This window comes from Eptatretus burgeri, chromosome 14 (assembly GCF_056783735.1).
Source record: "Eptatretus burgeri isolate ZD-2024b chromosome 14, Ebu_testis_v1, whole genome shotgun sequence".
NCBI lineage: Eukaryota > Metazoa > Chordata > Myxini > Myxiniformes > Myxinidae > Eptatretus > Eptatretus burgeri.
Window position 1 is genome coordinate 71,889,737 of NC_140974.1, and position 15,000 is coordinate 71,904,736.

General features: G+C 49.1%; 1 protein-coding gene across 1 annotated transcript in view; it reads left to right on the plus strand.

Annotated features, from left to right (window-relative positions):
* The first annotated feature begins 6,391 nt into the window (after window positions 1–6,391).
* Window positions 6,392–15,000, plus strand: part of LOC147013582 (peptidyl-prolyl cis-trans isomerase-like) — a 28,072-nt gene continuing 19,463 nt past the window's right edge. Inside the window, exons 1-3 of the mRNA XM_085855511.1 lie at window positions 6,392–6,672; window positions 13,814–13,844; window positions 13,964–14,052. Coding sequence (XP_085711637.1) covers window positions 6,589–6,672; window positions 13,814–13,844; window positions 13,964–14,052 — 204 coding nt within the window. The 5' untranslated portion in view covers window positions 6,392–6,588. The remainder of the gene's footprint in view (window positions 6,673–13,813; window positions 13,845–13,963; window positions 14,053–15,000) is intronic.

Below are 15,000 nucleotides of genomic sequence, written 5' to 3' on the forward strand. Positions count from 1 at the left end.
GATTGCGAGCGCAGCTCTCTGTGTTCGCTCAAGGCCGTTTAGACGGGCGTTGGCGTCTCAACTGATTGTGGTGCGTGGGTTGTTTTGGAGCATTGAGTGCGTACAGCCAGCGGCGCTGTTCAGCGCCCCCGGCCAAGGTCGATCAAGGCTGGCGCTGGCGCCACGGCTTCCAGACAGCGGGCTTCCGGCCTCGGAATGTTTATCTACGTCGGGTCTGCCTGGGGGGAGTGGGCCGGAGGCGTTTGATGGTGCCGGGGGAGGTTGGCTCGAGAGATCGCCACGGCCTCGGCGAGGGCCATGTCAGCATGAGCCGCCTGGGGGCGTTTCCGCTGTGTAGGGCTGCTGTGCTTTTTGCCTTGCTGCTTCATATCGGTAACGCGGCCAGAGTTTGGGAGGTGCTGTGTCTTCGGAATCTGGTCGTGGCAGCTCCATTAACTCGCTTTCACACATTATATGATGTGGTGTGCTGTTATACTTCGCTGTTTTCATTTTATTTTCATGCTTATTATACCGAAGTCCTTCGTGTTGTTTATGCTTATTATGCTGGTGATCATTTCATAATCATAGTTTTAGGAGGGAGGAGTGTGGTGTAGCCTGCGGGCATGCAGGGCGGGGCATGATGATGATGCATGATGGGAGGAGGGGTCGGCGTGGTCATCGGGTCTGCGAGGGATATAAGGTGTGCGCGCCGTCTGAGGCGTTGTAGTGATGCTGTAGTAATGCTGGAGTCGCCCGGCTCGTGAGTGTGCTGATACGCAATAAAGGGGAGCCACGGGCAGAGTACGCTCGCGCTCGCACTTGTGCACCACAGCCCGGCTCGACTGTTCCTCCGCATCGTGTCTGCCTGTTAAGCATCTTCTATTCAGTACATCACAGGAATAAGTGAATAACACCCCGACGTCCATGAAACAGCAAAACACAGCATGTGTTCGTGACGAAGAAAACAAACGAACCTTCCTGAAGGTTGTCTGAAAGAATAATAATAATAATTATAATTATGGGGTCCATTCTGGCTCTCCGCCGCCCTGTATTCGAGGTTTTACCCGCTGAGGTTTGCCCAGTGTGGTGAATTGAGGTGAATTGAGGGACATGACGCGGGATCACATGTTGTGCGTCTCGCGTATAAGGGGAGGTCTCCGCGGCACGGGGTGATTGTCCCCGGGGCATTGCCATTTACATCGGCTGTTCACTTGGTGCTCATTGACTGAAGGTGCTCATTGACTGGTGAGAATGGAGATTATATCGAACTCCGTGCTTACGCGGATTTATTCTGCGATGATAAATTGCACATGTATACGTTACTGCTTATGTACTCCTAGCTGAACCTGTATTCCCCGGTGTGCCCGTAGAAGCGGCTCCAATCAAATGGAATAAAGCCTAAACTCTGAAGGTTCTTCTCTCGTCTTCACTTCAATTTATTTCATTTGGTTTTCTCGGCTCTCTCAACCAACGATGGACAATATCTACAAACCAGAGAGGTTCGACGCAGACCCAAACGCGACTGACGCAGAAATGAAATGGTCGCATTGGTTCTGTTCCTTCTCACACTATCTGACCATCATCGAGGAGGGAGCTGACAAATTTGCCGCTCTCGTGAATCATGTCTCGCCCAGCGTGTACAGGCTCTTCTCGGAGTGCGACACTTAGAAGCAGCGATCGACGTGCTGCAGGCGCTCTACGTGAAGCGCAAGAACGAGGTATACATACGACATCTTCTCAACACACGCAAGCAAGCAGCCGGGGAGTCAATCGATCAGTTCCTGCAAGCTCTGAATCAGCTGGGAAAAGACTGCAGCTTCCGGGCCGTAAGCGCCGAGGAACACCGAAAGGAAGCGACCCGGGAGGCATTTATCCAAGGACTCAGATCAGCCCACATACGGCAACGCTTACTAGAGAAAGCGCAACCCACTCTTGACAAGGTAGTCGATCAGGCTTGAGCGATGGATACGGCACAGCAGCAATCTGAGTCATTTGGGACACCGATGCTGCTAATGAACGCGGCTACGGTGGAAACTCAAGGAACCCCACTGGCACAGACACAGCCAGACATAGGGGATGGAGAAACACACGAGGAGCCGGATACACAGGCCACGTCAAACTCCTCGGCTGCTACTCCGGTTGGTAAATGCTTCTTTTGTGGGTACAAAAGACACCCCCGTCAAAAATGCCCCGCCAGAGATGCCACATGCATGAACTGTGACAAGAAAGGGCATTATGCCAGGGTATGTAAATCTACTCTAAGGAGAAATAAACCCACGTCTGCGGCTCTCTACTCGCAAAATAAGTTAACAGCAGCCTCCCCGGGGAATCTATCCAAGGCTATCATCAACGTACGAATTAACGGGCAAATGGCTGAGGCACTGATTGATACCGGTAGCTCTGAAAGTTTCGTCAACAGCTCACTCGTGAAGGGCAGGAAATGGATAATCCACCCGACAGACAATACGGTATGCATGGCCTCCACCTCACTACAATCCCGCGTACGAGGGTACTGCAAAGTCGAATTGGACGTAAAAGGGTACACGCATCGGGATGTAAGGGTACTGGTGCTTCGTGATTTGTGCGCAGACGTAATTCTGGGTCATAATGTCCTCAAGCAGCACACGAGCGTCGAAATACCCTTTGGAGGAAGCAAACCTCGTCTAATTTTAAATGCTTTGACCACCGCAGAGGTAACGTCCCCCCAGCTGTTCGCTAACTTGTCGCCGGTCTGCAAACCGATAGCGATCAAATCGCGGCGATATACCACTGCTGACATGAATTTCATCACTTCAGAAACCAAGCGATTACTGGAAGAAGGAATTATAGAACCGAGCGATTCGCCATGGCGCGCACAGGTGTTAGTAACCAGCAGTCAGAACCATAAGAAACGAATGGTTGTCGATTATTCCCAAACGGTCAATCGCTTTACCCAACTCGACGCCTACCCCCTGCCGCGCATAGACGAGATGGTCGAACGCGTGGCCAATTATAAGGTATTCAGTACCATCGACTTGCGAAGCGCCTACCATCAAATTCCCATCCGAGAGGAAGACAAACCTTACACCGCATTCCAGGCAGGGAGGCGCCTCTACCAATTCAGGAGAATACCTTTCGGTGTCACGAATGGGGTGGCTTGCTTCCAACGGGTTATGGACGACATCATCTCAGATGAAAACCTCAAAGACACTTTTGTTTACGTGGACAATGTCACAGTGTGCGGTAGGGATCAGGGGGAACATGATATGAATCTGGACAGATTCTTGAGCATTGCTAGAAAATATAATCTGACTCTCAACTACGAGAAATGCGTATTCTCGGCCAGGTCAATTGACCTTCTCGGCTACACGATAGCCGACGGCACAATTAAGCCTGATCCTGAACGATTGCGCCCGCTCCGTGAGCTACCACCACCTCAGGACTTGCAGACGATGCGCCGGGTGATCGGCATGTTCGCTTACTATGCGAGATGGATTTCCCAATACTCCGAGAAAATACATCCCCTAGTGCATTGCAAAAACTTTCCACCTGATGCCGCTGTTGTAAGAGCTTTCCACAACCTCAAGGATGATATCAGTAAGTCCGTGGTTTTATCGATCGATAGCTCGGTGCCCTTTGTGGTGGAAATCGACGCTTCAGATCACGCCGTAGCTGCTACACTTAATCAGTCTGGGCGGCCGGTCGCGTTCTTCTCGAGAACTCTCTCTAGAAGCGAGCAGAGACACTCAGCGATAGAGAAGGAAGCGTACGCCATCGTCGAAGCGCTGCGGAAATGGAGACATTATTTACTGGGAAACCACTTCACGCTCGTTACGGACCAACGATCCGTGGCATTCATGTTTGATAGGAAAAATAACGGGAAAATTAAGAATGAAAAAATTATGAGATGGCGGATAGACCTAGCTTGCTACAGTTACGACATTGTTTACCGGCCCAGGAAGGAAAACCCTGCTGCAGATACCTTCTCTTGGGTCTACAGTTCGGCAACAATCAGTCAGGCTTTGCAAGACCTACACGTGTCTCTCTGCCACCCAGGGGTAACCAGAATGGCACATTTCGTGCGCAGACAAAATCTTCCCTATTCTGTTGAATATATTAAACAAATGAATGCTTCATGCCCTGTTTGTGCTGAACTAAAACCCAGATTCTATGGCGCGGCTTCTGGCAGATTGATCAAGGCCACTTCTCCCTTCGAGAGACTAAACATCGACTTCAAAGGGCCCCTGCCGACCGAGACAGACAACAGATACATATTCACCGTTGTTGATGAATATTCAAGGTTCCCTTTCGCGTTTCCGTGCTCGGATATGACCTCGGGCACTGTCGTGAAATGTCTCTCTGACCTCTTCGCTATGTTTGGGAAACCTTCGTACATACATTCAGACAGAGGGCCGTGTTTCATGTCGACCGGGCTAAAACAATTCCTACTAGAGCTCGGCATAGCAACTAGTCGAACGATGGGTTACAACCCACAGGGTAACGGGCAGGTGGAACGGTATAACGGGGTTATTTGGAAAGCCGTAACTCTGGCGTTGAAATCAAGAGGACTGGGCCCCGAGCGGTGGGAGGTTGCCCTTCCCGACGCTCTGAATTCCATACGCTCTTTGCTCTGCACGTCCACCAATGCAACTCCTCACGAACGAATGTTTACTCACCAGCGACGTTATGTTGATGGCCAATCGGTGCCCAACTGGCTAACCCATCCCGGAACAGTGTTCATGAAACGCCCGGTACGACAAAGCAAGTATGAACCCCTGGTGGAGGGGGTCGAACTCATCGACACTAATCCAGAGTATGCTCATGTCAGGCTCCCGGATGGCAGGGAGACCACTGTGTCAGTTCGCCATTTGGCTCCCTCAGGTACTCCTCCCGCAGGTACACCACCTTCTGGCACTCCTCCTTCTGACATCCCCTCCCCAGGTGTTCCCCCCCAGGAACTCCACCGGGCGACGGGGCTGCCGCGTTCCACCCGAGAGCGATCGAGGAGTCATCCCCGGCACAAGTCGAGGCTCACCAAGATGATCGGGAGCCTCCCTCAAGTGAAACCGCCATTTACTCCCGGAGAGGTCGACGGATAATACCCCCTCGCCGACTCAATCTGTAAAGGGGATTATCGGCATCCTCGCTGCTCATGCTCCTATATGCTCATTATATCATATATCGATGCTCATTACCATGCTCCTACAACTCAAAATAATCACTGCTTGGCATGTATGCTCCTGTAGACCTATTAGTCCGCGTTGCTTGAAATGTATACTCCTATAGTGCTAAAGCAATCATGGTGTGTACGTTGGGCCCCTAGTTACATTTTAAAGGTGAGGAGAATGTGGTGAATTGAGGTGAATTGAGGGACATGACGCGGGATCACATGTTGTGCGTCTCGCGTATAAGGGGAGGTCTCCGCGGCACGGGGTGATTGTCCCCGGGGCATTGCCATTTACATCGGCTGTTCACTTGATGCTCGTTGACTGAAGGGGCTCATTGACTGGTGAGAATGGAGATTATATCGAACTCCGTGCTTACGCGGATTTAGTCTGCGATGATTAACTGCACATGTATACGTTACTGCTTATGTACTCCTAGCTGAACCTGTATTCCCCGGTGTGCCCGCAGAAGCGGCTCCAATCAAATGGAATAAAGCCTAAACTCTGAAGGTTCTTCTCTCGCTCTCACTTCACCCAGGACCTCATGAACGTTTAAATCGACCCTGGCTCAGTGTATTATCAAGTTATTATCCCCCACGTTTTTTTGAAAAAGAACAAGGGGACAATGGAATCGGTTTTTCGCTTCTGAAGCATTAATAAATAAATAAAAAATATAAATTAGAAGTTCAATGTTATAGTTTGGATGTAAAAAGGAAGAATTGCGAGTATGATTTACACCTTCCGATGCTGGCGTTTCTGGGCGGAAGTGACGTCACGGCGAATCCTTGATTATTTTTCTTTCTTTTCACCAGATCACCAGAACGGTGGTTCACAAATTTCGTACTGCATTTATCCCATTAAACACCTTTGAACCTTGATCGACGTGTCTAATTTTAATCTAATTTCGTACATCAACATGTTTTTATATGAAATGGAAATTTTCATTTGAAGTGAATGAATTTGAGCACACATGCCGCTCGAGCCACCACCTGCCTTCCTCACACCAGCACGTGCTCACAGCGTGGAAAGTTCCAGACTGAATTTTTGTTCTCGCAAAACCCGGCAGTGACGTCATGACAGGTTAACGATCGAAGAATAATCCCTCCGCCTCCACATTTTAATGTGCTTTGAATACCTTTTTATCGGTAACGCATTATAACATCTTCCTCATTAATTTAATCGGCATTGCCCGTCATATAAATCGTGCAAATAAGGTTGAAAATTCACACTGTGGAGGATTATGTCGTTGACGCGGCGGAAGGATATCGCATCACGAAGCCCCATCACACCCGCCCCACCCCATCTCTCCGCGTCACTCCGAGCGTCGTGCAGGCCCATTCACGCGCCTTTTTTGTTCGCTTCGATTTTTAGGGATTAAAACGTCAGGATTTTGTTTTTCTTTTTCAAAAGTAATTCTTGTTTATTCAAAATTATTTGCTCGACTGCTGTTGCTCGCTTTTCAAGGATGGCTCTTCCAAGGTGTTTCTTCCAAATTGGTGTGGAGAATAAGGACTCGAGTCGCGAGGACTTGGGTCGCATCGTCATGGAGGTGAGAGGGAGGGTCTGGGATTGTTCTGGTGACCTGTGCACGTGTCATTCGATTTTGTATTTTTGTGTGTATCATTTGTGTCAATGTGTGACACGTAATTTGTGGATCTCTTTCTCTGCTCCCCCCCCCTCGCCCGACCTCTCCCCCTTACCCCCCCCACCCGACCTCTCCCCCTTACCCCCGCCCACGCTACCTCTCCCCCTTACCCCCGCCCACGCGACCTCTCCACCTCTCCCCCTTACCCCCGCCCACGCGACCTCTCCACCTCTCCCCTTACCCCCGCCCACGCGACCTCTCCACCTCTCCCCTCACCCCCGCCCACGCGACCTCTCCACCTCTCCCCTCACCCCCGCCCACGCGACCTCTCCACCTCTCCCCCTTTCCACCCCCCGCCCACGCGACCTCTCCCCCTTTCCACCCCCCGCCCACGCGACCTCTCCCCCTTTCCACCCCCCGCCCACGCGACCTCTCCCCCTTTCCACCCCCGCCCACGCGACCTCTCCCCCTTTCCACCCCCCGCCCACGCGGACCTCTCCCCCTTTCCACCCCCCGCCCACGCGACCTCTCCCCCTTTCCACCCCCCGCCCACGCGACCTCTCCCCCTTTCCACCCCCCCGCCCACGCGGACCTCTCCCCCTTTCCACCCCCGCCCACGCGACCTCTCCCCCTTTCCACCCCCCCGCCCACGCGACCTCTCCCCCTTTCCACCCCCCGCCCACGCGGACCTCTCCCCCTTTCCACCCCCCGCCCACGCGACCTCTCCCCCTTTCCACCCCCCGCCCACGCGACCTCTCCCCCTTTCCACCCCCCGCCCACGCTGACCTCTCCCCCTTTCCACCCCCCCGCCCACGCGACCTCTCCCCCTTTCCACCCCCCCGCCCACGCGACCTCTCCCCCCTTTCCACCCCCCGCCCACGCGACCTCTCCCCCTTTCCACCCCCGCCCACGCGACCTCTCCCCCTTTCCACCCCCCGCCCACGCTGACCTCTCCCCCTTTCCACCCCCCGCCCACGCTGACCTCTCCCCCTTTCCACCCCCCCGCCCACGCGACCTCTCCCCCTTTCCACCCCCCCGCCCACGCGGCCTCTCCCCCTTTCCACCCCCCCCGCCCACGCGGCCTCTCCCCCTTTCCACCCCCCGCCCACGCGGCCTCTCCCCCCCTTTCCACCCCCCGCCCACGCGGCCTCTCCCCCTTTCCACCCCCCGCCCACGCTGGCCTCTCCCCCTTTCCACCCCCCCGCCCACGCGGCCTCTCCCCCTTTCCACCCCCCGCCCACGCGGCCTCTCCCCCCTTTCCACCCCCCCGCCCACGCGACCTCTCCCCCTTTCCACCCCCCGCCCACGCGACCTCTCCCCCTTTCCACCCCCCCGCCCACGCGACCTCTCCCCCTTTCCACCCCCGCCCACGCGACCTCTCCCCCTTTCCACCCCCGCCCACGCGACCTCTCCCCCTTTCCACCCCGCCCACGCGACCTCTCCCCCTTTCCACCCCCGCCCACGCGACCTCTCCCCCTTTCCACCCCCGCCCACGCGACCTCTCCCCCTTTCCACCCCCCGCCCGACCTCTCCCCCTTACCACCCCCCCGCCCGACCTCTCCCCCTTACCACCCCCCCGCCCGACCTCTCCCCCTTACCACCCCCCCCGCCCGACCTCTCCCCCTTACCACCCCCCCGCCCGACCTCTCCCCCTTACCACCCCCCCCCCCCCCCGCCCGACCTCTCCCCCTTACCACCCCCCCCGCCCGACCTCTCCCCTTACCACCCCCCCGCCCGACCTCTCCCCCTTACCACCCCCTTCCCGCCCGACCTCTCCCCCTTACCACCCCCTTGTCCAGTTGCCAGGTTGAGTACCTTGTTGCGAGAAGTGTATTGTTTTTTGATGGTTTCGTACTCGCATGGGTCTTTAGGAAAAATTTAGCTTGGTTGCCGGAGTGGCAACCTTGGGGAACTCCGATAATTTGTATAAATCCAAGATGGTCATCACGGACGGAGGTGGAAAATAACTTTTCAACCTACAATCACGTGTGATACATTTTTTTTTTCCGTATAATTTTGAGGTGAGGAATAGATTTCTGAGGTCAGTTGTGTGGTTCGGGGGTCAAATTCAGGGTCAAAGGTCAAGTTCAATGTCATTTTTGGACTATTGAGGGGTTTAAAACGTTTTTGACCCCTGCCCCAACTGCAGATCACTCCTACTCGATAGTTGATGAACGAACCCATTGATTCTAATCTCACCTCTTGTTCTGTTCAGAGAAACGTATGATGGCTGACTCAAGGTGTCTTCTCCCAGTGTGTCACGGATTAGAAATGAAATTCACTGAGATCGGGATCAAGAAGCTCATCCTGTGCGCCAAATCCCGTGGAGCTGGGGACCCGCAGGCTAAGCTACAGAACATTATTGATGTTGGTGGAGATGCGGCAAGCATCGCCTGCCACAAAGGTTGCCGTGGTGTCGTGACAGAGGTGCTCCAAGGCAGACACGAGCGGGGGAACAGTACAACCCTGCTTTATTGCACGAGCGAGAGCGTGAGCGTACGTTGCCGGTACTGGCAACATGGGAGTGATCTACGTTACTGAAAAAACGCTTGACAACCATCACTCTAAAAATGTCATTATTATGATTTTATTTCATTTTTGGCCGAAAAAGACCTTGAACTTCACCTTTAACCCTGAATTGACCCCAAATCACAAATTTGACCTCAGAAATCGATTCCTCAGGTCAAAGTTATACAGAAAAGAGGTAGCACACGTGATTGTAAGTTAATTAGTTGAAAAGTTATACTCCACTCCCATCCGTGTTGGCTCTCTTGGATTTATGCAAATTAGTGGAGTTCCCTAAGGTTTTCGCTTCGGCAACCAAGCTAAATTTTCTCTAGAGACCCATGTGAGTACGAAACCATCAAAAAACAATCCACTTCTCATCACAACAAGGTTGAGTACAGAACATATACGGGTGGCAAACGGACTACCCCCCCCCCCCCACCACCACCACCACCACCGAACCTTGCTTGTTACAAGTTGAGGCCAAAGGCAAATTGATCCTGAATTATTTTGGAATTCGCCTTTTCCATGGACCATGTAAAGTTGTTAACCAATGTTAACTACGCCATTTAACCAAGACTGATTCACATAAACAAACAAATAAACTTGCATTACAGACACACATGTGACGTGTTTACTTATGAGCAACTTTTCCAGGATGTTCTCGATACGTCATCAATGATGTCCAGATGTTTCCAACATGATTTATGTGCGTTTCTGAGTTAAACCCAACTGCAATATCATAACAGCACCACACACACATGTACACACTCATGGGACGACAACTTACCTGCCACAGAAACCAACCCCAAGTCGTTTTCCATCTCAAGCGAACGATTTTGTTTTTCCCTTCTGGAATCTTTCGAGAATCTATACATTTTAAAACCCTTCTCTGATCGATTGCATTCAATGGCACAGCAGCTTATCACTTAAAATAGAATGATAAGCTCTCCATGGATACAAAATGGTGCCCTGACCCATGAGATCAGAACTTTTTTGGGGGCATGTCATGTCACTCACTTTTCCTACGGTACGTAGTCCTCTAACCCCTGCTACCCCGTCGCTCTTGGTTATAACTTGCCGTCTCTCTTCAAAATGCATCACCAGATCTTTAACGTCCACCGAGGACCAGAACTGGGAGACATCCTCCGGTTTAACGGCTATCGATAGATACCTCGCCCTCCAGGAAAAAAATAAAACGATAGACACCAGTGTGGTTTATAGCTGGATCAAAATTTGGACCCATGCAAGTGCATAACTCTCCCAGGGCAAGGCATCTCAAAATGGGAAAGGCAGCATGATGATAGTTTGGAAAATAATAATAATCCCCTCACACTTGGTTTTCCTCCCCACCCGTTTCACCCGCCTCCTCCCTCATCATTTTGCAGTCGGTCATCATTAACTGACTAATCCTCAGTGTGCAGAGCAATATCATATCTGCTGGTTTAACATCCCGAGTAGATGACGCAGTTCGGCTCACCTCCGTGCAATGGAGGCCGCATTCATCAGGTCAACCAATCCCATTCTTTGTCAACATAATTTGTCTGAACTTTATGTCTGTTTTGACTGTGTGACGACTGTACCACGGTCAATGTTGAGTCATCATGAAAACCTCCCCCCTCACCCCTAACTAGCCCTCAGCTAATTAGCATTGCTTTTCTGTCTGCTCTTGGTGATTCATCTCCACCAATGCATTATTCATGATGCTCTGTGGTTCCACCAATCAGGTAATCTCGTCCTTTCTTTCTCTCAACTAATCAGCGTTGAGGACATGACAATGTAACTTTGTAAACTAGTTTTCTGACCGCTTCCTCATCTGCTTGTGGTTTTATCCTGAGTGCAAGTTGAAAAGCTTCGATAATTAATGTCTATTAATTGAAATGCATATTTTAAAAATTTGTTGTACTAATTGAATGTTTGATTAATTACTAACCTCCACCATCGAAGATCGGAGGTTACTGTTTTCACCCCTTTCTGTTTGTTTGTGAACAGTATTACGGAAAAACTCCTCGACGGATTTCGACGAAACTTGGTGGGGTGATTCGGTATGGTCCAAGGATCATGCCATTAGATTTTGGACTTCGTCCAAAATCCAATATGGCCGCTATGGCGGCCATTTTGAAAAAATATTGTTTTTTGTTTTTTTTGCATTTCTACATGTTTTTAGTGATTTCCAACCCCCCCCCCCCCCCAAAAAAAATTGTTAGCGAAAAAAGTTTTTTGCAACTTTTTTTTCCAACAAAATTTCGATTTTTTTTTTTTTATTATTTTTTATTTTTTGCATTTCTCCATGTTATAAGTGATTTCCAACAAAAATAAATGCCAAAATTATAATTGCGGCTGATTTTGGAACTTCAGGTGGATATGCCCACATAAAATCAATTTCTGTCTCAAGGAATCTAGTTATGATGAATGAATTGAGTATGTAAAAGGGAAAGTTGCAAACTATAACTCTGTGAGCACTGTTGACGTCAAATTGAATGAATAGGATATCAGGTTCACTTGAGTGACCCAGCAGTATTGGCGGCGGAGGTTTTGCACTCGACCGAGTGCTTCCCCTCTCGTCTTTATTTATGTATTTCTCTTTTCTTTTATTTTTAATTTTTTATATATTTATATATATATATATATATATATATATATATATATATATATATATATATATATATATATATATATATATATATGATATGTTTCTTTTCTGATCTTCTGAGTTTGTCTATTTTGGGGCTTCATAAAAGTTTCTAAAAATACCTGAAGTTGTGCTTCTGAATGCCACCGCGTCGGCTTTTCCATTGATGTTTGTGATCATAATGCTGTCGCCAAAGTGTCATGAAAGCTTTTGCTTTGTTCGCTTCGCATTGTACAAGTCAGTATCTTTGTTGCAGAATTCTCCCATTTTTCTTCCCAAGATCACTGACAGTCATTTGTTCAGTCATTTTTCCTTGATGTTTGGTTACCTCCAGAAAAGCTGCCTCCTTTGAACCATCAGTGGGTCTACCCAGGCGTTGTTTCTTCCTTTGAGTGGACTGATACGCTGCTGATGCCCGTTTCCCTGGTTGGAAGTTGATGATAGACCTGGTGGTAAACGGCATCTGCATGTAAATCCTGGGCGAGCTCGATCGTGCCGTGAACCTTCTGCGCTCAATTGTCACGACGCTCTTTGCGTACAATCTCAACTGCAGTCGGAAAATCATCCGTCCTTGTTGGAGAAATTCCACCGCCCTTCTTTTCACTCGAGCGTTTGGCAGACTGTCCACAAAATAAGCAGAGCTTGCCAAATCTGAAACTATGTTCGTGAGAACTTTGGGTTTGACTGCTGGTTGGCTCCTCTTCAGCTTTCTTTTTGAGGTCATGACAATTGGTCCCACAGATGTTTGGCTAACATCTCCATGCAATTCACTTACTTTGTTGATGGTGCTCCACTGTCTTGTCCGTTGTTCAGTTTCTCTTTCCGAGTCGCACATAAATCCATGTTCTAAAAATGGAAAGCAACAGTATGTTTGAGAAGGTACCACGGTATACACCGAGTGTGGCAAAACGTTTTTTACTCTGGGACCGACCAACGTCCGTTGCGGCGCTTTCACACGGGGGAGTGCAATTCGTGTAAATTTTACCGTTTTGCAACAACCAAACAATAGAAACACCCAATCCCAGCCAATATGAACACCAGGAATATAAAGTAACATTCCTGCACCGCTCGAGCGGGAACGCTTTATATATTCCTATGAAAAATTTCTTTATCGACCGCCATCTTGGAATATAGCATTCCTTTTGTCCAGGTAAACACCTTGAAGCTTAATTGTACAAGAATATAAAAACAGATTTATGTCCGATACCATTTCATATCCTTTCAGCATTTATCCTTTGTAATATTCACGTACTTGTGTATACCGAGCAGCCTTGTTGGATTTACGCAAAATTAGGCAACTTGCTCCAATGTGTTGATCTCTACTTTTTACGTCGTTCCATGGAGGTTGTGGGACGGCGTGTCTGTCCGTCCACAAACACAACTCTGAAACTACACACACTATTTTGATGAAACTTGACCACAACCTTCATCACTCATGTGCCAAAGTTTGTGTTCACGGCATTAAAAAAAAAAAAAGGTCGGGCTTCAAAGGGGTCCAACAGGGGTTGCCCCCCAAAATCGGTATTTGCTTTGTTCTCAGAAACTACACACGCAATTCTGATGAAGCTTTGACCGCAACCTTCATCACCCACGATATGCCAAAGTTTGCTCACACCATTAAGAAAATAAAATCGGACCTTAAGAGGGTCTACTGGGGGTTGCCACCACAAAATATGGTATTTGCTGCAACGTTGGTACATTGGTACATTTTGCTGCTTCTGTCCCACGTTGACTTCCTCCTCAGTATAATTATTCTACCAGGTGAGCGCTCTGGGATATTGCTCCTTGTTTTCATATGTTGGCTGGGATTGCTTTCCCACCAAGTTTGTTCATTTTGCAATTTTTTTCTTGGTTAGGTGAATGTGTTGGTGGTGGTGGGTTTTTTTTTTGTTGTTAGTTTATTATTAGGATAGATTGGATGAAGTGGTACTTTTCATTGTGTTGAATCTTTCTTGATTTGTTTTGCAGTTGAGGACCGATGTTGTCCCGAGGACTGCTGGTAAGTCTTGATTGGAGAATATTTGGTTGTTTGAGGTTTCTGAACTGTAATAAGCAATTTCTGGTTGGTTTGTTTTTGTAATTTAAGTATTTTTGTTTCTTCCCTGTCCTGAAATCCAGACAACTTCCTTCAGCTCTGCACAAAAGAAAAGGGACACGGATACAAGGGTTCTTGTTTCCATCGTATCATCCCTGATTTTATGTGTCAGGTTTGTTGGGTTGGGAGATTAAAATCGAGGGAGGTGCAAAGCGTCCATCTCCTTTCTATGGAACGGTTTCTTTGTATTTCGAGGTAATATGTTCCAAATTTCAGCGACGTCAATTTCCGCATTCTTTAGTTGCTTGTTTTTTTTTTTTTAAATATATATTTTGTTAATTTTTTTCATTTGCACCTCAAAATTCACGTTGCTGTCTGTCTGTCTACACCCGAAATGTGTTGGTGCTCATATCTCAAAAGCTATATATTAAAACAAGCTGAAAGTTGGAATATACAGTACATTGGACAATGTCTAATTAATGGCTTTCAAAAGAAATTCCACGGAAGTGCCACATTTTTTTTTAATTATTTATTTTTGTAAATTTTTGCTCATTAGTTATTGGCTTGAGTTCTGTTCTTGTGCAGTGCAAGTATGCAATGACAATGTTGTTAGAAGCAGAGACTCCTGCAGCAATCAAGGGAAGCGTGCTGTGCTGTGCCCCTCCCTCTGTATGGAATGGTTTCTCTGTATGCAACTTCAACATGGGGACTGAAAATTCCTACGGAGGGGGGGGGGGGTGGTGCACGTCACTGTCTGGGGCCTTCAGGCGTTTCCTGGGTAACTTCGCTGGGGTCTGAAGCCGCCACGTTTTTTTTTTTTGGCCTGGATGTAAGCTCCAGATTTGAAAGCATCAGCAGTTCCGACTCCCCCAAAACGTGTTGATTTGTCTAATTCGGACATTGCACGGCCGTTTCCGGGTGCTTTGTTGTATCGAGGCAATTCGTTCTCAAACTTTTGTGCCGAGAGATCTCTTCAGGATCGTCACTGAGCCCCGGACAGCTTCCAACTGTAGTTTCGTTTGTTATAATATTCCCAGGGATGGTTTTTAGCTCACCTGTAAAATAGGTCCGGGGAGCTTATCGGATGGCGCATCATCCGTCCGTCTGTCCATCCTTCCGT